This window comes from Hippopotamus amphibius, chromosome 15, assembly GCF_030028045.1.
Source record: "Hippopotamus amphibius kiboko isolate mHipAmp2 chromosome 15, mHipAmp2.hap2, whole genome shotgun sequence".
Lineage (NCBI taxonomy): Eukaryota > Metazoa > Chordata > Mammalia > Artiodactyla > Hippopotamidae > Hippopotamus > Hippopotamus amphibius.
The window spans coordinates 1099806-1122870 of record NC_080200.1 but is presented as its reverse complement, the minus strand read 5'-3'; the positions used below and the strand labels follow the sequence as shown (position 1 = coordinate 1122870).

Below are 23065 nucleotides of genomic sequence, written 5' to 3'. Positions count from 1 at the left end.
TCAGGCCTTGGAGAAGGCGGCGGCGGCGGCGCCGGGGGGTCCCCCGGGGGCCGCGCCGGGCTCCTCGGCCCAGCGGTTCACGCAGCGGCGCCGCGCGTTCATGAAGAAGTTGCTGACGGTGTTGAGCTCCAGGCCGAGCTGCTGCGAGATGGTGACCTGCATCTCCTTCGACGGCCGCTTGTTCTCCTTGAAGATGGCGATGAGCGTGCGGCGCTGCAGGTCGGTGAACACCAGGCGCTGCTTCTTGGGCTGCAGCGCGCGCTCCTTCTGCGTCTCCTGTTCCTTCCGCTTGCAGGCTGCGCGCCGGCGTCACCGCGCCGCCGGGAGGAGGACACACCGGGCGCGCGAGAGATGGAGGGGACACGGCCGACAGAGGCGGGGGACGCAGACAGGGACCGGGAGGCGGCAGCGAGGCGGCAGAGGCCACCGGCGACGGAGGGGGAGGGGGGCGGACAGTCGTGGGTGGGGGGACGGGGACAGAGCGGGCAGGTGGCGGGTGGGGAGGGGGAGACAAAGAAGGGGACACGGTGTGAGCACACCTCCACAGGCACCGCTCGCCACCCCCTGCCATCCCCCTTCTGCATGCCGGCCCCCTCCCCAGCTTCCTATCCCCAAACCCCTCCCCACCCCCACCCCCCCAAGAATCCTGAGCTCAGGAGCATCACTGGTGTAGGTAGCTTTCTACCCTCCCTCGTGCAGCCCGCACCTGGGGGGGGTGTTGGGGGGGGAATGACAGGAAGCCCTACATGTGAGTTATTGGGTGAAAGACGTGGGTAATTCATAGGTCCTTGGGGCTGTGTCAGAAACCCCAGTAACCTGCCCCTGGACTGATGGGGCCACCGGGTTCTCAGAAGAGGGGTGACAGTCCATGCCTCCTTCCCTGGCGTTCTGTGGGGCCTGACCATCGTGGGGACCCTGAATCAGGCTACCACGGGCGTCTACTGCCTGATTCTGATACCTGAGCCCCCACTCAGGCTTCCCCCAAGGCCCCAAAGGAACTTCTGGACCTGGGAGGATCTAAGGAGAGGGGGGAGGTTGGGAGACAACCCTCCCTCTCCCAGGGCCGCCTGGGAAGGAAGCCTGCGTGAAGCCGCCCCGCGGTCGGTGGATGCTTGCAGAGGGGAAATGGCAGCTTCTCAGGGTGGTAGAGCTGGGCTGGAGCCTGTGGTCCTGCTCCTCCCGGTCCCAGCTACAAAGCGGACCCTCCCCTCAATGCCTTGGGGGCCAGTGGGTAGAAAAGATGAGGCAGCCAGGGCTGGCTCCCTGCACCCCGGGGACTGGTGGCATCGGCACACACTCTATCAGGGTCTCCACACCTCATCCACATACCCGTCAGCAGCCGTGAGCGGTGGACACCCACCCCATCCTGCCTCCCCTGGAACCACGTGCCCCAGTGACTCTGTCCGCCCCCCCGCCCCGAGTTGCCGGTGGGGTGGCACAGGCTGTACTAGTCCATCCCCGCTGCCAGCTCTGGTGGCCTGCTGGGACCACACGCTGAGCTGGCTTTTTTGGTTCCGGAACAATCTGAACCAGATGACATGCCGGATCAATGTCCACACACGTCGGCAAAAATAAATGAATGTCCTCTGCGCTGTGGCTCGTTCCTTGGGGACGCCAGGTTCCCCCGTGTGAACTGATGCACTACTTCCCTCCCTGGAAAACACACACACACACACACACACACACACACACACACACACAGGGCTTCTAATTGGCTGTCTCAGGTTTCATGGTTAAATAAAAGTGACAATCCAGAGGTTACTGGACATTTCAGAAAATCCTCTAATGAAGGAGAGAGAGAAAAAGTGAGAAAAATGGGAGGGGGGTTGGGGGATGAGGCTCTCCGAAGAAACCAGACAAGTCAGGTGCAGTTAAGTCATATTGTTGGAGGGGTGAGAGAAAGATACTGTATCCATGAAACAAGAACGGATGCTATTCAAGAAAAAGGACCACAAAAGGGGAAGACCACGCTCTTAGGATTTAAGTATATAACAGCTGGAATAAAGTCAGTATAAGAATTGGAACATAGGGAATTCCCTAGTGGCCCAATGGTTAGGACTCCAAGGTTTCACTGCCAAGGGTCCGGGTTCAATCCCTGGTTGGGGAACGAAGATCCCGCAAGCCTTGCAGCTTGGCCAGAAAATTAAGAAGAAGAAGGAGAAGAGGCAGAGGCGGGGCAGAAGCAGAAGTAGAGCAGAAGAAGAATTGGAACATAAAGCAAGTATCCCTGGAGATACAAGTGGGTGCAGAGATGGAAAATGAGGGAAAGGTGATAACAAAATTAGAGGCTGAATGTGCAGGTTTGTCGTCTGAGCGAGAAGCCATCCAAAACTAGATGAAGAGAAGCCCAAATAAATAATGAAAAAAAAAAAAGCATGGTTGTAGGACATGAGAGTTCAGTTTGAAAGAGCCCATGAAATGCTCAGCTTGATGAATGAAAAAGACACTCCCTGAGGCTCATCCTCGAGAAATGTCAGGGCTCCAGGATGAAAAGAAGATTATACAAGCTCCCAGAGAGGAAAGCCACATGCCGTTAGGAGAACTAAGAATCAGAGTGGTTCTGGGCTTCTTGAAAACTAGGAGCCAGTGAAACAATGCTTTCAAAATTCTGAGGGAAAATTATATTCAGCTAGAACTGTGTGCACAGCCAAACAACAAGCACGAAGTGGACTAAAGAAATAGTCAGACATTCAGGGTCTCTGAAAGTTGACGTCTGTGCACCCTTTTCTCAGAAAGCTACTGGAGGGTGTGTTCCATCAAAATGATGAAGTAAATCAAAAAAGGAAGGTATGGGATTCAGGAGATATGACTCGACCTAGAAGAAAGGGAAAAGAGGTCCCCCAAAGGAGGGGAGAGCCTGAAAGACAGCAGGGCAAAGGCACCGAGGGCACAGAGGGCAGCCCCATTGAGATCAGAGCAGAAGAACCAAGGGAAGTGCAAATGTCCTAACATGCGTTCATTTTGCATTTTGCTAGGGAATGTGGGAAGAGTATGTGATTGGCAACCATTAACTCCTGGAAAAACAAACAGCTGTACAAGAAAGGAAATTCAATCCTGCTAAAACCTAGGCGATGAACAGAGTACCAGGCAGGCTTTCGTATACAAAACAGGGGAGTGAGAACATTTGTTCATATTTTATCTGCAAAAAGAAATGTTGAAAGGAAGCACCAAGAACTGCCTTGACCTTCCATCTCCTTGGAACTTGGCCAGCCTGTGAGACTCGCTAGAGGAGGCCACGTCCCCCTCTCTTTCAAGGGAAAGCTGGGTCTCACGCAGCAAGGCCAGGGAAGAGTCAAAACTCAGCCCAGACCTCCACATTCCAAAAGAGGCCCTTCTTGCCCACCTGTTGGGGTCTTCAATTCATTCATTCCCTCATGTACTCATTCATTCACATGGCAGTTTTCTCAGGAATTCATTGGGCATTTACAGTTGGGACAGAGACACAAATGCTCCTTTGTATCAATGCCCAAGTTTGCAAGAGCTTTACATGTCCAGGGCCTTCCATGTGCTGTATCTTTTCAACCTTATGATAATTCCGTAAGGCAGGGATTTTCCTTCTGAAGTACTCAGAGAAGGTAAGCCACTTGCCCAAGGTCGCCCAGCAAGTCCTGGCAGGGGCAAGACAGGAGCCAGGGTTGACTGGCAGATGGGAGGGAGGTAAGATGTGGGTTGCCTCTTTCTCACCCACCTCCCCCTTCTCCAATCCAGAGCCTAATGGGGGCCCCAGAGGCAGAGGCTGGGGGAGGGGCTGAGCGAAGCAGAGTCGTGAAAAAACTTCCCGTTTTGTCGATCGCAGCAAAAAGAGGCTCCGCTGGCCCCCCTTCCCAGCGTTCAATCTAATTACAGCTCCTCACAGCCCAGATCGATCTGGGCTCCAAGTCAGAGCTGTTTACCGCGAGCAGCTTTTGTCACCGCTTCCCTCCCCCACAGCCCCCGGCGCCGCCGGCCTGGAGGCCCCTGCCCCTGGTGGGGGTGTGAGTGTGAGTGCGGGAGGCGGCCCAAAGCCCCCCCCCCCCGTGTCCCCACTATCACCACCCTTCCCCATCAGTATCCCTCCCAGTGCCCAGCATCAACCCCCGCGAGCCCTAAAACCCACTGCATCCCTGGACGCAGCCCCAGGAGGAGGAGAGGCCTGGGTATGGGCCCCTTTCACAGAAGTGAAAACTGAGGCTGCAAGAGGATTGGCCAGGGAGCAGCGCTGGGGAAGAGGAGCCAGGGGAGGAGCCTTAACTCAGGGCACCAGCCACCAGCCTCACAGTGCAGTGCCACTGCTACGGCCACCTCTTCAATGATGACCTCCCGTGGGAACCACCACTGTGGTGTGCCTGCATCCCCTCCTGCACCATCACCTCCACCAGCTGCGTTTCTCCTCCCTCCATCACTGCCTCCACCTGAATCACTTCTACCTCCATCTCCTCCCCCACCATCACCTCCTCCACCTGAGTCACTTCTACCTCCATCACCTCCCCCATCATCACCTCCTCCACCAACACCTCCTCCACCATCAGTGTCCCTTCTACCTCGTCATGCCCTCCATCACCTCTGCTTCCGTCACCTCCACCATCACCACCTCCTCCGCTTGTATCACTTCCACCTCCATCACCTCAATGCCATCACCTCATCTCCACCATCACTGTCCATCTACCACCATCACCTGCACCAATTCTACTGGCATCACCTCCTCCTCCACCATTACCACCACCTGTACCACCACCACCCACCTCCATCACCTAGCAACACCACCTCTGCTCTCATCACTTCCTCCACTTGCATCCCCCCCCACCATCACCTCCATTTCATCACCTCCACCTCAGTCTCCTCCAATATCCTCACTGACACCATCAAACCCCATCACAGTGTCCACCTTGTACATACCCAGCACAGGGGGACTCAGCCCAGGTCCCCTCACCAGGGCCTCCCAGCCTGTGGTGGGGGGACAGGGACCGGCCCCAGACACAGACACCCACCACCAACCATGGTTGCCATGACAACAGAGGAGGAGCTAGCTGGGCTGGCTTGTGGGATCCTTGTAGGGGGGGTTGCTCTGGGACCCTGGGCCAGTCAGTGTCCTTGCAGGGCCTGCCTCAGTCTCCCGAATTGCAAAATTGGGACACTCTGCCCCCTTCAAACATTTTCAGGGCACATTAGCTGCCCAAGCCCTCCCCATCTCATTCAGCCCCTGACAGCGCCGCCCCCCCCACCCCCGCCCCGCCTGTCTCTGTTCTCACCTCCTCCTTCTGCCCCTCACCCAGCTCACTCCTCCTTGGCTACACTGGTCTCACCCCCTCCTCCTGCACAGTCCAACCTCAGGGCCTTTGCACTGGCTGCCCCTCTCCCCGCATCGCTCCTGCCCACGTTTCTTCACAGCTCGCCTCCTTCCAGTCTTCACTCAAATCTCTCCTCTCCTCCGCAAGGCCCACCCTGACCCCCCAACTTAATAGGGCAACTCTCTCTCCCCATTCTGCTTGTTTCTTTCATTTTTCGACAGCACTTACCATTCTCCTACTCTACCCAGGGGCACCAGGGAGTGACGGTTTGGGCCACAACTTCCTCTCCTGTCTGCCCTCCATGATCCCAGGGACTGAGAATCTGGTACTTGGAGCTGCTGATTCCGAGATGCTCTGATCTTAGAGCATCTGGTGACCCCACCCCATCCTGTTTATCAAGTGCGATACAGAAGAGACCCCCCTTCCCAAATCAGCTCCCTCACAGGGTACCACGCAGGCGCTGATGGTGGGCTTTTCTGCAGGCCAGGCCCTCGGCTCGCGCAGTGACAGGCAGGGGTCAGCCGTCCCGCCCCAGCGCAGGGCGGGGCTCCAGGTAGGAGGAGGGGCACGCAGGTCCGCATCCAGGTGGCAGCAAAGGGAGGTGAGTTGGAGGATCCTCAGGTTCCCTTGCATTTCAGACCCTCGAAGGCTGGCTCCCACAGCGCCCGCTGTCCCTCCTGCCTCCTGCCTTTCTAAAAAGTTGCTCGCTTTCAGGGGCCCAAGAGGGTGGGTTACTGCACGGCGTGGGCCTCTGAGTCTCGGGTTTCCTCAGCTGGAAAATGGTCTTAATCACGATCTCTGCCTGGCCCGCTGCTGCGAAGGGGTTTAGCCAGAAAAGTCCTGAATACCACGGTGGGGCTGAGCTGAGGCTCCCAGCTCCCACCTGGCGGCCCCAGGGAGGAGCCAGGCTCTGGGCCCCACTTGCAAGGCAGCCTTGAAGTTTCTCTCCCTCTCAGGGCGGGCCTCAAGCCTCAGCACCTCTCCTTAAACTCTTCCTGGAGAGGGGAGGGATAGAGAAACAGAGTAGGGAATTGGCTGCCTCCGCCGAGAACTCCTACACATCCCTCAAGGCCCAGCTCCAGTTGCCCTTGCCCCAGGAAACTCCTCCCCTCACCCTCAGCAGAGCCTCAATTCCACCCCCCTCCCCGACGCCCGCTGGTGCCCAGCACAGAGCAGATCTGCAGGAGGCTGCTGGCTAGCTGTGTCTGTTCAGTAATTGACACCCCTGTGTGGGTGGTGGAGGACTCAGCCCAGATTGGAAGACCCTGCACAGGGAGACCCGGTGGCTGCTGCCCTGGAGGGCCAGGTAAGGCAGTGGGACCCCCGGAGGGCCCTCAGCAGGGAGCACCCTGTTCCCAGTCAGCCAGGGAGAAGCTGGGGCTGTGCAGCGGCGGGGGAGTGGGGCTGTCCCTGGATTCAGTCACCCCTCAGTGGATGGAGAGAGTCAGCTCTGTACTGGAGGGAGATGGGTTCGCACCTGTTCATCCCCTTCCCCCTCCCCCTCCTCCTCCCTTTCTCTCCTCTCCCAGCTCCTCCTCCCCCCAACCTCCCCTCCCCCTCTGGTTCCTCTGCATCCCCACCCCTCCTCCTCGCCCTCCTCCTTCCCTCCCCTGGAGGCCCACTGTGGTCTGGGCCGGTGACATAGGGGGCTGAGTGCCCCTGCCGTGCCTGTCCTGGGCCATCCCTGGCCCCAGCGGGCTGACCACGTGGGTGTGTGTCTGTCTCTGTCTGTTGGGCGTGCGCACGTGGGGCTGCACAGGTCCTGGCCGGGTGGAAGGTGGTGTGTGCGGTGTGTTTTGCTGCACTGGGAGGGGTGTCCACGCACAGCAGACCACATGCGTGTGAAGAACAGGGACGACCTGTGACCGTAGCAAGAGCCGTGGGCGCCACCGGCGGACAGGTGGGCGGGCAGCGGGTGGAGACGTGGAGAGGCGGTGAGGAGAGGGGCTCAGAGGATGTGGCCGGTCCGTGGGCAGCGGGGGAAGACCCGGGGGCCAGCGGGCCTCAGCGTGACATTTGCTCGCACTGGCCTCGGGGGTGCAGGGGACACAGTGCGGCGGTTGTCAGACGGAGGATGCAGCATGAAGAACCGAGGGCGTCACTTGACTTGCTGGGTGTGACAGCCAGTGTGGGTGGCACTGAGCCCGCTGGGTCTGAGTGTACAGGATGCAGTGCGGGCCATCAAGACCCCCAGGGCGGCTCCTATCTGCCTGCCTGGTCCTGGGCCTGCTAGCTGTCCCCACTGCCTCGTCCGTCCCAGTCCGTGAGGATGCAGGGCCGGGGTCCAGGGGCCGAGTGGCCCTGAGCACACACTCTGTGGACACCGGTTTCTTAGTATATCAAGCGGGCGCAGCGACCCCTGGTCCTGACATCCCGGTCTGTCTGCCAGGGTGGGAGTCCCACCGTGCAGAGGTGAGTGTGAGGGTCAGATGTGGTCCAGGGCGGACCTTACAGCCGCTCACTCCCTCCCTACCTCCTCCCTTCACTCACACACTTATCAAGCACCTCCTGTGTGCACTGTGTGCGAGGCTCTGCTGGGGACAGCGGTGAGCTGGTCACGGAGCCTCGATCTGATGTGAAGACACATCACCCGTCACCCGGATAAAGGCACAGATGCAGCTGGAGCTGCTGGCTGCTGCTCCGCTGAGCAGCGTGGGGATGGAGGCGGGGGTGGGGGGGGTATCTGGGGGGGAGGCGCAAGCCTGGCTGGGTGGGAACAGATCCGGGCGTGGAAGGCAGAACTGGAGGCTGAGCTGGCATGGGGACATTTGGGGACAGTTGGGGAGAGAGGATAGTGAAGTCCAGGGAGGAGAAGAGGCAGAAGCCGGGTGGCACCAGGAGGGAGACCGCCCCCCCCCCCATGACAGGCTGGGTCTGACAGGGGAGGACAACATCAAGATGGTGATCCCAGAAGTCAGCGATGCAGCCACCTGAGCATTTGTCCTCATCCCTCTATGTCACCCTCTGTGCAGAGTCCAAAGCCACCATGGAGCTGCTCGTGTCTCTCTCCCCCTCCCCTCCAGCCCCCCGGCCCCAGGTGCCTGTACCAACCCCTCCCAGTGTCTGTCCACCTGGGCAGGGGGTGGGGGTGTGAGAGCGGAGCCAGAGGCTCTGTCCCCTCCCCTCCGGCCACCTCCTGCGCTCAGCTCAGCTTCTCGGAGCAGACAATTCAATGCGGAGCCAGGTCCCCGGCTGGGATGATGACCGGTTTCCTTGGCGACACGTCCCGCCCCGGCCGCCAGCTGCCCAGCCCCAGATGTGGGCCACATTCATGCCCCCACCCTAGAGGCTTGTCCCCACTGGGCTGAGCTGCCCTGAGCACCGCCCGCTGGCCTCCCCTGGTCACGGACAGTGAGTGACTTGCCCAAGGTCACAAAGTGAGTCACTCGCCGGGAGCCTGGAGCACGTACATGCCTCAGCCGGCTTTATCCACACCCTCTGCCCCTCAGGGTGCCGGGGGAGGGGGTTCCCATGGGTGGGGAAAGCGGGGTCATCTCCAAGGCCCCTGCCCTCAGATGAGGACCCACAGGAAGCCTCAGCACACCCCTTCTGTCCCTGCCTCTCCACTCTCTGCCCCTCCTCCCCTGCCCTGCCCGCCAGCTCCACACCTCCCCCCACCCCGCCCCCCAGCCTCTGAACACACCTTGGCTGTCACCCAGCGTCCCCCCCCTCCTTCCCCGATGGGATTTTAATGGCCACATTTTCAAATTAGTTCTGAGCCTTTCAAAGACTTATCAGGGAAATGAGCATTTCCACTGGACTCTGGGCTGCCCCTCCTGGGGGCTCCATCTGGTGGTTGCAACGCCTGGGGAGGGTGGGAGGGGGGTGTCCAGGGGCAGCCCTCACGCCTCGAGACACCCCCCCCCCATTCAGGCACTCGGGCGGCAGACCGCTTCAGCGGACACACACGCGCGCACACACAGAGCTTTTATTTTATTTTTTTTAAATGTTAAGAGTCACAGCGGCTGGCAGCTGGAAATGGATTTGAAAAAGATGACAGGAAAGGAACCGGTGATAAGAAAACGCATAAAGGGGCCAGTGCGGGAAAGACCGGCGGGGGGTGGCGGGAGAACCCAGCACTTCAGTGACTGGGAAGCTAAACCACAGAGAAGCTCACGGGCAAACCCGGCGCGCCGCACGTGCTCGCTGCGGGCCTGGGGGTGACCGCAAAACCCGCGAAACAGCTTAAAGGTCCACTGGTTGAAGAAAGAAGGAAACGGGCAAAGAGGATACGACACAGCCGGCAAAAATGCCTTCGAGGCTTTCTGTTTCCTGATGCGGATGTTCCGGGTGTCGGTGAAGCAAAAGCACAGCAGAACCAGGGGGCTCTGGGTGGTGTTTTTTAAAAAGAGGAAAAGGAAAAGAAGCTGCGTTATAGCTGCCGCCTTAAGTGCAAACTCTCTTTAGAAGAAGAAATACAACCTGTGGTTTGCAAGAAGGAGGTCTTGTTGCACTTCCATTTGGAACTTGGCGAATTTGTTTGAAAAAATAATACAGCAGTTTTTAAAGAAAAGGGTGGGGAGACAGAAGGAAGGTGGAGGGAGCGAGCAGGGCCTTTGATCCGTCTCCCCCAGCGCCCCGGTCCGGGCGCTGCACCGTGTGCGCTCCAGGCGCAGCGACCCGACGCTCCGAGCGCACAGCCGAGCGCGCCAAGTTCGCCGGCGCCCTGGGTTGGAGGGAGGCGGACCCAGGGACGGCTCCCCACGGGGAGGATGTGATTTCCCCCGGGTGGGATGTGATTTCCCCCGGGTGGGATGCGGGCGCCTGCTGAGCGCGCGCGGGTGACCCGGAGGCCGTGGGTGTGCAGGGCAACGTCCGGCTCTCCTTACACTGGGTTACGTGCGCCCGCGTCCCGCCAGGCTGTGGAGGGCGGATGCACCCTAGATCCTTTCTGGCTTGGGACATCCCACATTCGCGGAGGACAGACGTGCGCGACGCGGCGGCTCCGGCTGCACCCCGCGGCTTTGCCGGCACTGCGGGGCGGCGCTGGCCTGGCGGGGGAAACTGAGGCACCGACATCTTCCCCAGTGCGCGGGCGGATACGGTGCGTAGAGAAACACGGCCCGTGCTGTGCCCGCACCAGGTCCCCCATCACCCACCCCGTCACCGCGGGCGGACGCGACCCTCTCTCACCCCCCCCAGCAACAGGGAGTGCGGTCGGACAGCAACTGCCCGGAAGAGAACGTGGAGGCGGAGGAGAGGTGGTCTGGCGGCCCAGCTGGGCGCCCCTGAATAATTCCAGGCGCCTGTGCAGGTGTCGGGGAGGGAAGCGGACGCTTCCCTTGCCTCCAGCGCCAGGTGACGCCTGCGATTCTCCAGACCCCAACCGGACGTGGGGGTCCTGAGCCAGAGTCTCCCCGCGCTTGTCCTCGTGTGGATGTGGGCGTCTACACTTGTGTCCCGTCAGGATCTACACTTATATGCCCGTCCCTTCGCATCTCTGCTTGCGTTCCCCACCCGCGTCTACACTGTGTCCGGGGCACGTCTACACTTCCGTCCCCTGTCTCCGGAGGCTCGCGCGGATCCTGGACGCCGCTCCTTGTCCATTTCCATCTGCTGCCAGTCTGTGGCTTTGTGCCTGTGACTCTTTAGCCTGAACCGTCCCCCCCCATCTGTCCATAGGGCAAGACTTCAGCCGCTGGAGAGTCCCCTATCCTAGCCCCACCCACATCCACACCTACCTGGCAGAGGGGAAACTGAGGCCACAGGTGTCCCCGGACTGCCCAAGGTCAGGTGGGTCTCGCAGGCTGCCCCTGGCTCCCCGCCAGCCTCTCCCCTCCCCCACGAGCACAACCCTCCTTATTGATCAAGGGCCATATTTAATTAAAAACTTGATTCAAACCAGCCTGAGCTCCCCTGGCTAAGCCGAGCTCGCTGCTGCACACAGAGATGCCAGCCGCAGGGGTCCGGCCTCTGTCGCCACGGCAGCTCTGGCTTCCCACCTCCCAGCCTTTGTCCTGGGCGGCTCCACCTGCACCGACAGGACAGAAAGTTAGGGCCCTGGCAGGAAGTCTTCTCTACTTCTGGGCTCTAGGGCGCCACGAGGCATGGTACTAAGCAGAGCAATGATGAACTGAATTACCGTAAGAAGCCTTCCTCCAGCCTCGGAGAGAGGACACCAGGGGCAGGAGTGGAGACTGGAGACCAGAGAGGAGAAGGAGGCGGTGGCTGGCGGTGGGTTGCTCAGACTAGAGTGGTGATGGTTGATAGGGAGGCAGTTTAGGGAGAACGGCTAGTCCTAGGGTTTTTGGCTAAGGGGACTTCAGAATAAAGGAACCAAAAGCCCAGCTCCAGCCCCTCACCCTGCAGATTCTTTTGCGTGTTTCTCTGTGATGTGGGTGACCATCCCAGTCTCTCAGGCGGGAAGGGATTCTCGGGTGGGCCTGGGGTCCAGGGAGGGCTGGACCTCCGATGCAGGGCCCGGGTTCCCCCCCGAGGGTCGGCAGCCAGGAGGGGGCGGGTCACCAGGAAAAGCAGAAGCGGGTGGCTCTGAGTCCCCAGGAGGAGGCTGGGACCTGACCTCCACCTCCCAGGGTCTCTGGTGGTCCCTGGGGGGACTCACAGGGGTCCCTGATCCTGTCCAACTCTGAGTCAGAAGGAAAAGTGCAGGGCTGCCCTCCCGGCCCAAGGCTCACCCAAGCCGTTTGTAAATGGGACCTGACATGACCTTGAGAGCCTCCCTCCTGTCCCTGGCCTCAGTCCACTGAGCTCCCCTCCCAGCCTTTGTGTCTACTGGGCCGCCTGCTGGAATGTCTCCCTATCCCTGGGGGAGGTGGGAGCCCCATTTACTGCCGGCTCCATGTCGCCCTGGGTGTGCGGCTTTGACAAGCGCCGTCCTTTCAGCCTTGGCTTGCTGCTCTGTAAAGTGGGCTTAATATCCAAACCGGCTTAAAGGTCCCTCATTCCTGGTGGGTGAGCCAAGGGGGAGGGGGAGGGCTTCCAGGCACCCCCCCCCCCAGCCCGCCCCCTCCCCATCTGACAGCCTGTCCCTCTCCCTCTGCAGGGGAGGTGGAGCCAGAATCACTGAACTTGCACAGGATACTGGCCCTGCCCCATGTGGGTCTTGTGGTCTAGGAGGAGGGGGCTGGTTTGGGGGGGCCCTGGGCATGTGCACAGCCCCAGATGGCCTCCCCCACTCCCTGCTTCCCCAAGGTGGCCTGCAGTGTCCCCTCCAGGTCCCAGACCCCTTCCTGCTCCCCTGCCCACTCTCTGTGGGTCCCACGAAGCACAGGCTGCTGGGGGTGACCTGGTCCTCCCTAAAGACAATGTGAGTGTGAGTGGTGAAAAGCTGTGTGGCCTCGGGGTGCAGGGTCTGTGAATGCACCCTGAGGGGCTCCGCGTTGATAAGAAAACCTCAGCAAACATCTACGAGGTGGAGTCTGATTCTGTCCATTTCTCAGGTGAGGAAACCGAGGCTCAGACCCTCACCCAAGACCAGTCGGTGACAGAGCCCAGCTGAGGCCAGGTCTCCCAGTTCTCTGCTGGGCTGTCTTTCCTGAGGGGTGTGCAAGAGGTGTGTACTCCTGTGGGTGGATTAAGGTCAGGTTTTACAGAAGGTGCATTGGTCTTTGGGGGGGGGGGGAGGGGAGGGGTCTCCAGCGTGCTGTGGGGGATGGATAATGTCCCCCCCAAATGGGACACCCAGGTGGGACCTCGTGGGTTGAGTCTTTTTAGCCTCAGGACCACCCCCTCCTCATTCAATACCTGTCCTGGACTGTGGATGCAGAATGGGGGAGGGGTGGGGGATGGCGGTGCAGCTAGTGTGCCTTTTCCTGTTCCAGCATCCTCCCCTCCAAACTCCCTGCCCCTGGCCCCGCTGCAAAGCCACCACCAACCCTGATGCCCGTCCCCACTGTGCCCACCCCCTTCACTTTCTGAAATGACTCCCTCTCTGCCTCAGTTTCCCCCACGGCCGGTCTCCCTCATCCTTCAGGGATTCTGGGTTCGGGGCTCACCAGCAGGCAAGGAGGAGGAGGAAGAGAGGACCCTTCTTTCAGTCGCCACCATCTCATATTTTATATATATTTTCTGATCAGTTACAAAAAATACTTTTCCTCCGGAGTTGCAATTTAAACAATATTTGAAGACGGCCGAAGCTATCGACCCGGCGATGGTGATGAATTAGAGACGGTAATTCGAATTCATCGACCGCCCCGCCCCCGCCGAGGAGTCCGCCAGCCCCTCCCCCAGCCCCTCTCCCGTAATTACTGTTTGAGACGCAGTCGGGGAGGGCTTCGGAGAGGCGGCGGCTTGGAAGCTGCGGAGCTCTGAGGACCCTGGGGTGGAGTAGGACGAGACCCTCTCCCCCCATTGGCAGTGGGGTTGGGGGCTGCAGAATGGGCCAACCCCAGAATCTCAGAACGCCAGACCCAGAGCCTGGCTCCCCCAATGCACACACATTTCACAGATGGGTATACTGAGTCACAAAGAACACGCAGGCCTGGGGGCAACAGAGTGGGGGACCCTGTGGTCTGCCTGGCCAGCTTTCCTGGGTGCTTCAGAGATACAAGGAAAGCGCCCTTGCCAGAGCCGGGAAGGAGAGAGGCCGGGGAGCTGGGAGGTGATGGGATCCAGGCCAGTGGACCCGAGCAGAGGGGTGGCCGCTGGGAGCTCTCTCCTCGGGTTTCCAGCCTCTCCTTTTCTGTCTCTTTGTTTCTCTCTTTTTGTCTTTCTCTCTTTGTTTGTGCCACTCAGTCTCTCCCTACCTCTGTCTGTCTCTTTCTGTCTCTGCGTGTATCTTTCTCCCTCCTGGTCCAGCGCGGGGGTGGGACACCCGGACGGGATGCTCGGAGCAGCTCTGCCGAGAGGCGGGCCGGCGTGCGGGGGCGGAACTGGGGCGTGAAGCTGGAGGTCCGGGGAAGGCGTGAGGCTTTCGCTGGGCCCGGGATGGGGAGTGGGGAGGAGGAAGGGCAGAGAGTGCTCCCTGCCGGGGTTGGACTGTGCGGGTCGGGGCGCCAGGAGGCGCTTTGGGCTGCCGCGTGCCGGGCGGCGCGTTGGGGAGGGATGCGCCCCGCCGCCTCCCCTTAACCGCTGCGATTTGCCGCCACTTAACCGCTTTTCATTTGCGCAGCGACTGGAACTAAAGGCCTCTCGGCCGGCCAGCACCTAATTACCCCAAGGCCCGGCGACCTCTAACATCCTAAGCTCAGCCCAGCGCGGTGGACAAGGTCCTGAGCGCGCCAGAGGTGCGGCGGTGCCCAGGGCCAGACGCGGGGACCAGGCGTGCGGCGGGGTCACGACGTGGGCAGCGGTCCTGGAGGAGCCGGGGACAGGCCGGGCGTCGCGGTTCCATGTCCCCTGGACCTGAGCGTGTGCTAGGCCCTGTGTTCATCCCCTCCATGTCCCCCATGTGCCCCTGAGATGGCCACTATTCTGACTCCCACTGCAAAAGGGGAAATGGAGGCTCAGAGAGGTGAGGCGTTTGGCTACCACCGCTGAAGTCAAGGAGGCCCTGGCTGGGATGCAAAGGCAGGTCCCGCTGCCTTCCTGGTACTTACACCGACTCTTGTGGAGCCCGTGCCCTGTTGCCCGGCACTGTTGCCCCACAGCAGCCCCTGCCCCCCCACGGGGACGTCTCCCCTGAGGCTTGTCATTCTAAGACACGCTGGCCAAACTCTTGGGTGGCCCTGAAATGTGCCACTCAAATGCCACAGATAGGTCCTGTTAATTACATGATGTGACAGTGACAAAAAATGGAAAGTGATGTGTGTCCTTTGGGCAGGTGCATGTCAGACACAAGGTGCCCGAAATACCTGCACTGGGGAGGAGGCCAAAGGTGGCCGGTGGGACAGTAAGTCAGACCTCGCAAGTGACCCCATTCGGTGAGGGCTGTTCAGTATCCACAGCATCACAGCCATGCCTTGGGCCTGCTCCCTGATGTCCCCTGCGTCACACACGGCAGGCTGTGGCTGTGGGATGGTGTGACGGAGTGTCCCCGGTAAGCACACCTGTGTCATTACCTGGGTCTTGGGGAGCAGGACAGAGTGGGTCCTGCCCTTACACAAGACGGTCCAGGTTCCTGACGCCATTTCTAACATTTCACGGCCACCTCCCCGTGCACTCGGTCACCTGCCCCATAAAAGGAGGATTCAGCCCCCAAAGTGGAGAATCTGGGAAGCCTATCTGAGGCTCAGGCAGTCACCTCACTCTGCAGAAGGGGAAACTGAGGGCCGTAGGTGGGTGCAGGCCCCCCAGGTTGTCCAGGACACCTGGCGGAGGGGAGCAAGTAACAGGGACCCCCTCCATCCCCCAATGGAACCCTCTCTTCCCCAGCCCCCGGCCCCCCCTCCCCCGCCCCCCCCAACCCTGGGGGCTGGAGCCACAGCCAGATTCCTCCCTGCCTCCTGCGCGAGGGTCGCCTGATTTGAGCCGCAGCCCACTCCATCCAGCCCCACTGGCCCCTCTGCACAGAGAAGCGATCGATCAGGCACCCCGGGCGCTATTGTCCCCGAGGCTGGGGCGGCTGCAGCCCCTCCCCAGAGCCGCCAGGAAAAGCCCCCCCTCCACCCAAGCCAGGCCTCCCCAGTGAGAGAGGGGACTCTCCTGCAGCCCCCGCACACACCAGGAGAAGGGGTCCTGGCTGCCGGCTCGCTGGGGGCAGGTGTGGACCCAGCTGTTGTCAGCTGGGAGGGAGGAGGAAGGAGGGTGAGCATCCGTGTGTGTGAGACCGGGAGACAGAGGCAGAGGGAGGCGGAGAGGGAGCGGGACAGGGAGAAGGCGAAAGAATGAGACCGGGGGGAAAGCGGAGACCCAGCCAAAAAAATACATACCAGTTTGCCCCGACAGAGAGAGAAGGAGAAATGAGAGAAAACACAAAACGGAAAAGAGAGGCCGGCGGGGTGCGCGCACCCGAGCCAAGAGCAAACGCGCGGGGCGGGCGGCCGGCTGGGGTGTGAAGGCCTCCAGGCCGCGCGGGCCGAGGGTCCCCCGGGCCGCCCCTCCCCCGTCCGTTCTCGGGTGACCTTTGCCAGCGGCCGGAGAGGGGGAGGGGGCTATCGATCGCGGAGGCCCAGCTACAAAGAAGCGCGCGCTGGGGCCGGGGGCTGAGCGCGGGCCCGGTCGTGGCTGTCAAGGCGCTGGCGCCCGGTGCACGGTGCCGGCGCTCTGCCCCGGGGCTGGAGGCGCAGCGAGGGGCCGTTCGGGAGGAGGGAAGGGGCACCCCGAGCCGAAAGCGGCGGCGCGTCTGGGGCACACCCCCCAACACCCCCCCAACACATCACACACACATACCACAATGAGCGGCCCTGCTGGCAGCTTGAGGACCCTCCAGCCGTGTGAAAGGGTCCGGGGACCCCCTCCCCGTTCCCGGAGGGGCTGGGCGGGAATCCACGGGAGGGACGGCGGCACAATCCTTTTTCTCCCCCTTGGTGGGGGAACAGACGGGCCAGGGGCGCAGATCACGCTCTAGCCTCCGGCAAGGGGGTCCCAAGAGAGCGGCGGGGCGCAAGGCCGCCGAATGGGGAGGGAGCCGGGGCGCTCGGCTGCCGCACTGCTTGGCGCTGGGGAGCCCCGAGCCGGACCCCTAGGGTCGGGCGCCACGCGCCGCGCTCCTACCTGCGAGGCGCAGCGCCGACATGCGCTGGAACTCGGGCTCCTGCAGCCACTTCCACATCCTGCGGAAGGTCTCGCGGCCGGACTTGAGCTTGCTCCAGGGCTTGGGGTTGCGCAGCAGGTCGGAGAGCGTGCCCTGCGAGCGGCACAGGATGCGCTGCGCGAAGATGGCCTGCGGGATGCTGTAGCGCTTCAGCTCCGCCGTGATGCGCTGCGCCACCTCCTTCGTGTTGATCTCCTCGGCCGCCGCGCCCGCCCCGGGGCCGCCGCCGCCCGCGGCCGGGCCGCCGCCGCCCGCGTGCGGCCCGTGCGCTCCGGCCGCCGCCAGCCCGCCCAGCGGCGCCAGCAGCCCAGCGGCGCTCCCGGCGCCCGCGCCCCCGCCGCCGCCGCCGCCGCCGCCTCCGGGCAGCCCGCGGGCCAGCGCGTCCTCCGCGCGACCCAGCAGCGCGGCGTGCGGCTCGAAGGCGGCGGGCGGCAGAAGCTTGTCCCCGGCCAGGTGGCCCGGCGCGCCGTAGGCGGCCAGCGGCGGGGGCGGCGGCGGCGGCGGCGGGGGCTGCGGGGCGCCGTGCAGCGCGGGCGGCAGCGGCGACAGCGGCGACCCCATGGCGGGCAGCTCCTTGCCGTAGGGCCCGTAGAGGTGGCCCACGGAGGCCAGCGCCGCGCGCTCGTCGCGCATGAGGGTGAAGCTGCCGCTCACGCTGGCCGCCAGGCGCTGCGGCGGGGGCGGCGGGGGCGGCGCGGCCGCCGGGTGCGGGTGCGGGTGCGGGTGGCCGCCGTGCGCCCCGGCCACCGCCGCGGCCGCCGCGTGCTGGTGGAACTTGTCGGCCACGGCCGCCAGCGGGGGCAGGTGCTGCAGGGGCGTGAGCGTCGTGTAGGTGCCGCCCAGGCCGGGCGCCTCGCAGGCCATGCCCATGGCCGGGTGCAGCGGGCCCGCCAGCTCCCCGCGGAAGTCGGCGCCGCCGCCCGCGCCGCCCGCGCCCCCGGCGCCCCCGCCGCCGCCGCCGCCGCCGTCCAGCAGGCTCGCCATGCCGGCCACCAGGCCGGGGCGCCCGGGCGCTACCAGGCCGCGGTGCTGCGCCGCCGCCGAGCGCGCGTGGCTCGGGCTCAGCAGCTCGCCCGCCGGCGCGTGGGCCACGCCGTGCAGGCCCCCCAGGCTCTCCAGGCTCAGCTCCATGCTCGGCCGCCGCGCGCGCGCTCCTCGGCGCCGGCCCGGCGCGCTCAAGGCCGCCGCATGGCCCCCGCCCGCTCCCCCGTGGCTGCGCGCGAGGCTGCCCGGCTGCGCGGCGCAAGGCCCGGCCCGGCTGCGAGCGCGGCCACCAGGATGTGGCGGGGGAGCGGCCGCCGGCGCCCGGGCCCGGGTCTGACGTCAGCGCCCCCGCCCACCGGCTCCCCTCGCCGCCGCCTCCCGCCGCCTCGCTCTCCCCCGCCCCGGCCCCCTCGAGCGCCAGGCAGGCCGGAGCGAGCCCGACTCCGGGCTCCTGGGGTCCCCGGCCTCGGCCTCCGCCGTGCTCCCCCGCCCCCGGGGGGGACCGGCGCTCCCCGGGGACAGGGGGCGGGGTCGAGGGCAGACTCCGCGGAGGTGGGGCTGGGGACCTCGTCTCTGCTCCCTGATTCCTGTCTCTCCCGAGGGTCCGCCGTGAAGGGTACTTTCCTGCCGGGCACCCGTGAGTCCCTCTTTAGAGAGCACTGGAGTGAGGATGAGTGGGGGCCTTGATCCTGCCTCCCTCCCCAACCCACACAGACCCCGCGCAGGCGGGCCCCCTGCTCGCTCCCCTCACTCTGTCCCGGCACAGGTAGGGAGTCACAGCCCCCCAGAGATCTCTGTGAGGGGAGAGTGCTGAGAGGGTGTGCTCAGGCTGGGTTCCGCCTGTGTCTGCCCAGTGTCTCGATTTGCTCCTATGTGTGGGCACCTGGGCCTCAGTCTCCCCAGCTGTACAATGGAGCACCTGGCCTCAGGAGTGCCAAAGGCACCTCCCACTTCCAGGTCCTTCTAGTTTTCTCCATCTCCAGCGTGGGAGCAGCTTGGGTGTGACTCTTAAAGAACCCCTCTCTCCCTCCAGAGCAGACAGGCCAGAGACATCCTCCCAGCTTCCCACGAAGCCCCTGGCCAAACTCCATCCTCTCCCTGGGGTTTCTCTTTTGGGGCGGGGGGAGCGAAGGTGCTCCTTTTCCTCACCACCTGGAGACAGGTGAGGCCCAGGGACCCCTGGGAACTGGGATAAGTGAGGGGCCCTCCCACACTCAGAGAGACCCCCCCGGGTAATCCCTCTATTGGAATAAATGCAGGTCAGGAAGGGGAGTCCGGAGTAGCCAAGCTGGACCCCAAAGGGTGTCCCCGTCTGAAGGCCAGAGGGTGGGGTGAGGAGGGGCTCCCCAAACCAGCCCTGCCCCTCCTCCTTAAGCGCTACATCTGCCCCAGGGGGTAACCTGTGCCTTTTCCAGAAGGGGGAGGGGAAGGGCAGAGCTGGTAAGACCTCCGCTGGAGTCCTTCACGTACTCCCCACCTCAGTGGGGAGGACCAGGGCTCTAAACTGTGGGTGGAGGGAGGGAAAGACCCTATCAGGGAGCTACCCACCCCCATGCCAACCATTGGGGAAGCCCCCTCCCTCTCCATCTTCAACAGGATTCCTGCCCCTGTAGATGTGGCTACACATTGGAGATTTGATTCTCTGAGCTGCCACTGGGCTTGGCCCCTGTGCTAGGGCCCTTCCTGTGTCTCGGTGTCCCCTTCTCTGATGGGGAGGAGGGTGCCTTCCTGCCTGCCCCAACTGAAAGCCTGGGGCACACCTATGTTTTCCATCACAGCAGGAGAGCGAGGTGGGGTCTCCAAGCGCGAGGGAGTTGGGGGGCCAGGATGACCTGACCTCCAGCTTGGGGGGGATCAGAAAGTAGAATGGCCTAATCCAAGTCCTGGGATTGGATAGGGCTAAAAGGAACCCTTCTTAGTACCTTGTGCTTAGGACTCAGCATTTAGTAGCTGCCTGCTGTTTACCAGGCACATACCCCCGCCTCACGGAGCCCCAAGGGGAGGGTGAACCTCTGTTCTGCAACTGCCTCAGGCCCACGGTAGAGCGTGGTGGCGGCCGTTCCGATGTTCTGCCCAAGGGCCACCACTGCCCCCAGGTCCGGGTCCGTGAACGTCTCAATTCAGGATTTATATATAATTTCAGGTTATATATCAGGACACCCATCTTCCAGATAGGAAAACAGAGGTGGCGGAGAGGGGCACGTCTGGACTCGTAAATATCCTCCTCCCCATGCAGATTCCAAGTCTGGGAGGTGGGTTCTGGCTGTGTGGGTGCTCCGGCCCCCCCTGCCCCGTCCCACTCTCCAACAATCAAAGATAATTAAAAATAATCGTGAGATCTAAAAATCAATCAGCCTTTATAAAGTGATCGCATCCCAGGCCCCACAAGCGCAGATCAGGCGGGGGCTGGGAGGGTCTCTGTGGGTGGGAAAGCAGAGGTGGCAGGAAGTACCCCCAAAGTCCACCAAGGGGGGCGCGGCGGGGGTCGGGACCATGCCGCCTTGTACCTCCATCTTTTTCTATTTCCTCCAGTTTGATTATCATATAACAAGCATGTGTGGCTTTTCTCAAGAGGAAAGCATCTGTTTGGAAAGGGGCAGACCAGCAGCCTCGAGGCGACGGGGCCGCCTCCCCTCTGCTGCCTCAGGACCCGCGGCACCTCCACTCAGCAGGCGCTGCCTGGCCGGGGAGGCAGCTTCACGCAGGTGTGTGAAGCCCCCCACCCCTCTTAGGCTGGACACTCTGACACCCCCAGAGGCAGGGATCTCGCTCCCGCAGAGGCTGTGCTGCCCCTGGGAGACAGAAAAGATTTGAGAGTGAGCGGGGAGCCCCTGGAGCCCCAGAACCGGCTCCCCTCACTAGCGGCCTTTTAGTAATTAGTAACATAGAATTGAGCTGGCCACGGACGGGCCGGTGGCTCGGGCCCTGATCGATCTTGGGTCATTAGGCAAATTGCGGGTGGGGGAAGGGTGGGCTGGATGGGGGCAGGGCGACCCCCCTCCTCGCTGCAACCCGGCCCGTGGCCAAGTGGCAGCAGCTCTCTGGCCTCAGTGTCCCCTCCAGGAAAACTGGAGTTTGACCTCTGGAGCCTATGTCTGCGCCTGGGGGTGTCTCCCCCACACGCTGGGCTTCTCCTGTCAGTGATCACCCTCTCTGTGCACAGCAGCGCCTGGGAGAAGCCAACACGCGCAACCTGGCGTGCCGGTAACCCCGGGGCTTGCAGCGTGCAGCGAGGAGGATTGGCTGCGGCTCGGGCCTCCTCCCCGCTCCGGGGGGCCCAGCCGTCTCCGCCGGTTCAACCGCCAGAACACTCCCCTCCTCACCCCCTCCCCTCCTCCCCAGCTCGAACTAGTACCGTCCGCCTCCCCTTTTCTTGGACAGGCAACACTCCTTGTTGTTCTGGCTTCCGATCGCAGCGAAAAATATGGGGGGGGGGCGTGTTATACCCAAAATTCTCCCTTTCCGGTACCCGCCCCCCCCCCAGGCTCCTCCACGTTTCGCGGCTGATTCTGTGATTCGATTTGTCCCCCACGGAAATGAAACTCACCAGCCGCTGCGCATCCTTCCTTTTTATTAGAGCGAGGTTTTAATAAATAGTGGAGGTTAATGTCCCCCTCCAGTCCCGCCCAAGCTCGAGATTCGTGTCAGCCCCAGGTACAGCCCCCCAAACCTGCAGACGCCCCAAATCCTGGCCCGCGCGCACCTGGCTGGGCCCGCGCGCTCCGCCCGACTCCTGCGCCTTCGTTCGGGCGGGGTCGGAGGACTTTATTTAGATTGGGGGGTGGGGGGGAGGGTGCTAGACTTTTCTGGCCCGGCAGGGGTGGGGGGGTCCTGGCCCGGCGGAGCGCGCCGCGCCCGAAGGTTCCACTCTGGGACGTTGGGTGCGGGGGCATCGCAGCGCCGAACCTGGGGCGCCACGACGGTGGGGTTTCGCCGCTGGCGGGCAGAACGTCCGAGCTTCCCGCCCGCGGTCGCGGGGCGCCCGGTCGCGCTGGCCCGCGGGGTGGATGCTCCCGCGGGCGTGTCGGCGACAGCTGCGCCCGATCGATCCCCGCGCCCGGCCGGGCTCCGTCGCCCCCGCTGAGCCGCGCGGCTCCATCGAATCCTCATCGCTCCTGGGCCGCGCCGCCCGCCGCGCTCTCTGCAAACAGCGCGCTTGTTTGCGCGGGGGCACCGGGGCTGGGAGTCCGCGGCCGGCGGGGGGTTCCCTGGGGCCCCGCTTCCTCGTCCCTCTCCCCCAGCAGCTCGGCCTCGGCCGGCCCGGGAGTTCCAGGCGCAGACAGCGGAGACAATTCCACCCCCATCGCTACGACTCCGGGTGGGTGGTCGCGGCCAGGCCCGGGCTGGCGCTCTGGGCGCCCGGATTTCGGAGCTTGGGCCCGCTCCGCCTGCCCGGGCTGGAAAGTGACCCGCAGGGGCTAGGGGACCCCAGGGCGCCCGAGGTCTGCTCGTTCTCCTCCCGCCCCCTCCGCCTGCTTTCGCTCCCTCTGTGCGCCTGGGATCGCGCGCAGGTCCTGGAGCTGGGCTGGGGGCCGGGAGCCTCGGTCGCCGACCTTGTAAATACGGAGAGGCCCAGTTGGAGGCGCAGCCAGAAGGGGCTGGGGACACGAAGACGCCCCCCTCAGACCCGAACCCCTGGTCTTTCGGCTCCGTCTGGATCACCATCCCCCACCCCCACCCCCGCCCCCGCCCCGGTGCCAGTGAAGAAACTTGGAGCCTGTTCCGCGGTTTGCAGTCGGGGAAACTGAGGCCAGGCCAAGCAGGGCGCGGGCCGCGGCCTCCTAGAAGGTGGGGGAGGGGGGGTCCCCCACTACCCAAGTCAGCTGAGCGCGCGGCCCGGGCACCGCGAGCCGCGGACATCCCCGGCGCAACGAAACCCGCGTCCGGCGCCCGCTCCGGAGGGGCCGGGCCACCCCCGCGGCCAAGCGCCGGCCCCGGCAGTGCAGCAAGCCCCCGCCCCCGCCCCGGTCGGTCCCGAGCGCCCTCTGGCCCTTCCCGGAAGGGATGCCCCTTTGACAGTTAAAGATGTAAATATAAATATATTTAAGCCACAACGCGTTCTTCCTTGTGGAAAGGCGGCCCGCGGATCCTGGAGCAGCGGCTGGCGCGGCGCGCGGCGGGAGGGTCCTGGGAGGCCCCGGGCTGGGTGACCCGGGCCGGGCTGCGACGGGGCTGCCCCTGGGGCGCCTCCAGGAGCCACCGTGGCCCGGGCCCGAGCGCT

At 63.3% G+C, this 23065-nt stretch overlaps 1 protein-coding gene across 1 annotated transcript; it reads right to left on the bottom strand.

Moving 5' to 3' along the window:
• On the bottom strand, positions 1–17991 carry ONECUT3 (one cut homeobox 3). The gene is made up of 2 exons (XM_057710281.1): positions 16821–17991; positions 1–296 (listed from the first exon to the last, which is right to left on the bottom strand). Exons 1-2 carry the CDS (start codon positions 17989–17991, stop codon positions 1–3), a joined length of 1467 nt encoding a protein of 488 aa, XP_057566264.1.
• Between the last annotated feature and the right edge of the window lie 5074 nt (positions 17992–23065).

Coding starts and splice junctions, on each gene's coding strand:
- ONECUT3 (XM_057710281.1), bottom strand. CDS start 17,991: ATGGAGCTGAGCCTGGAGAGCCTGGGGGGCCTGCACGGCGTGGCCCAC. Junction 297..16,820: donor GTCGGCGCTGCGCCTCGCAG/GTAGGAGCGCGG, acceptor GCCGGCGCGCAG/CCTGCAAGCGGAAGGAACAG.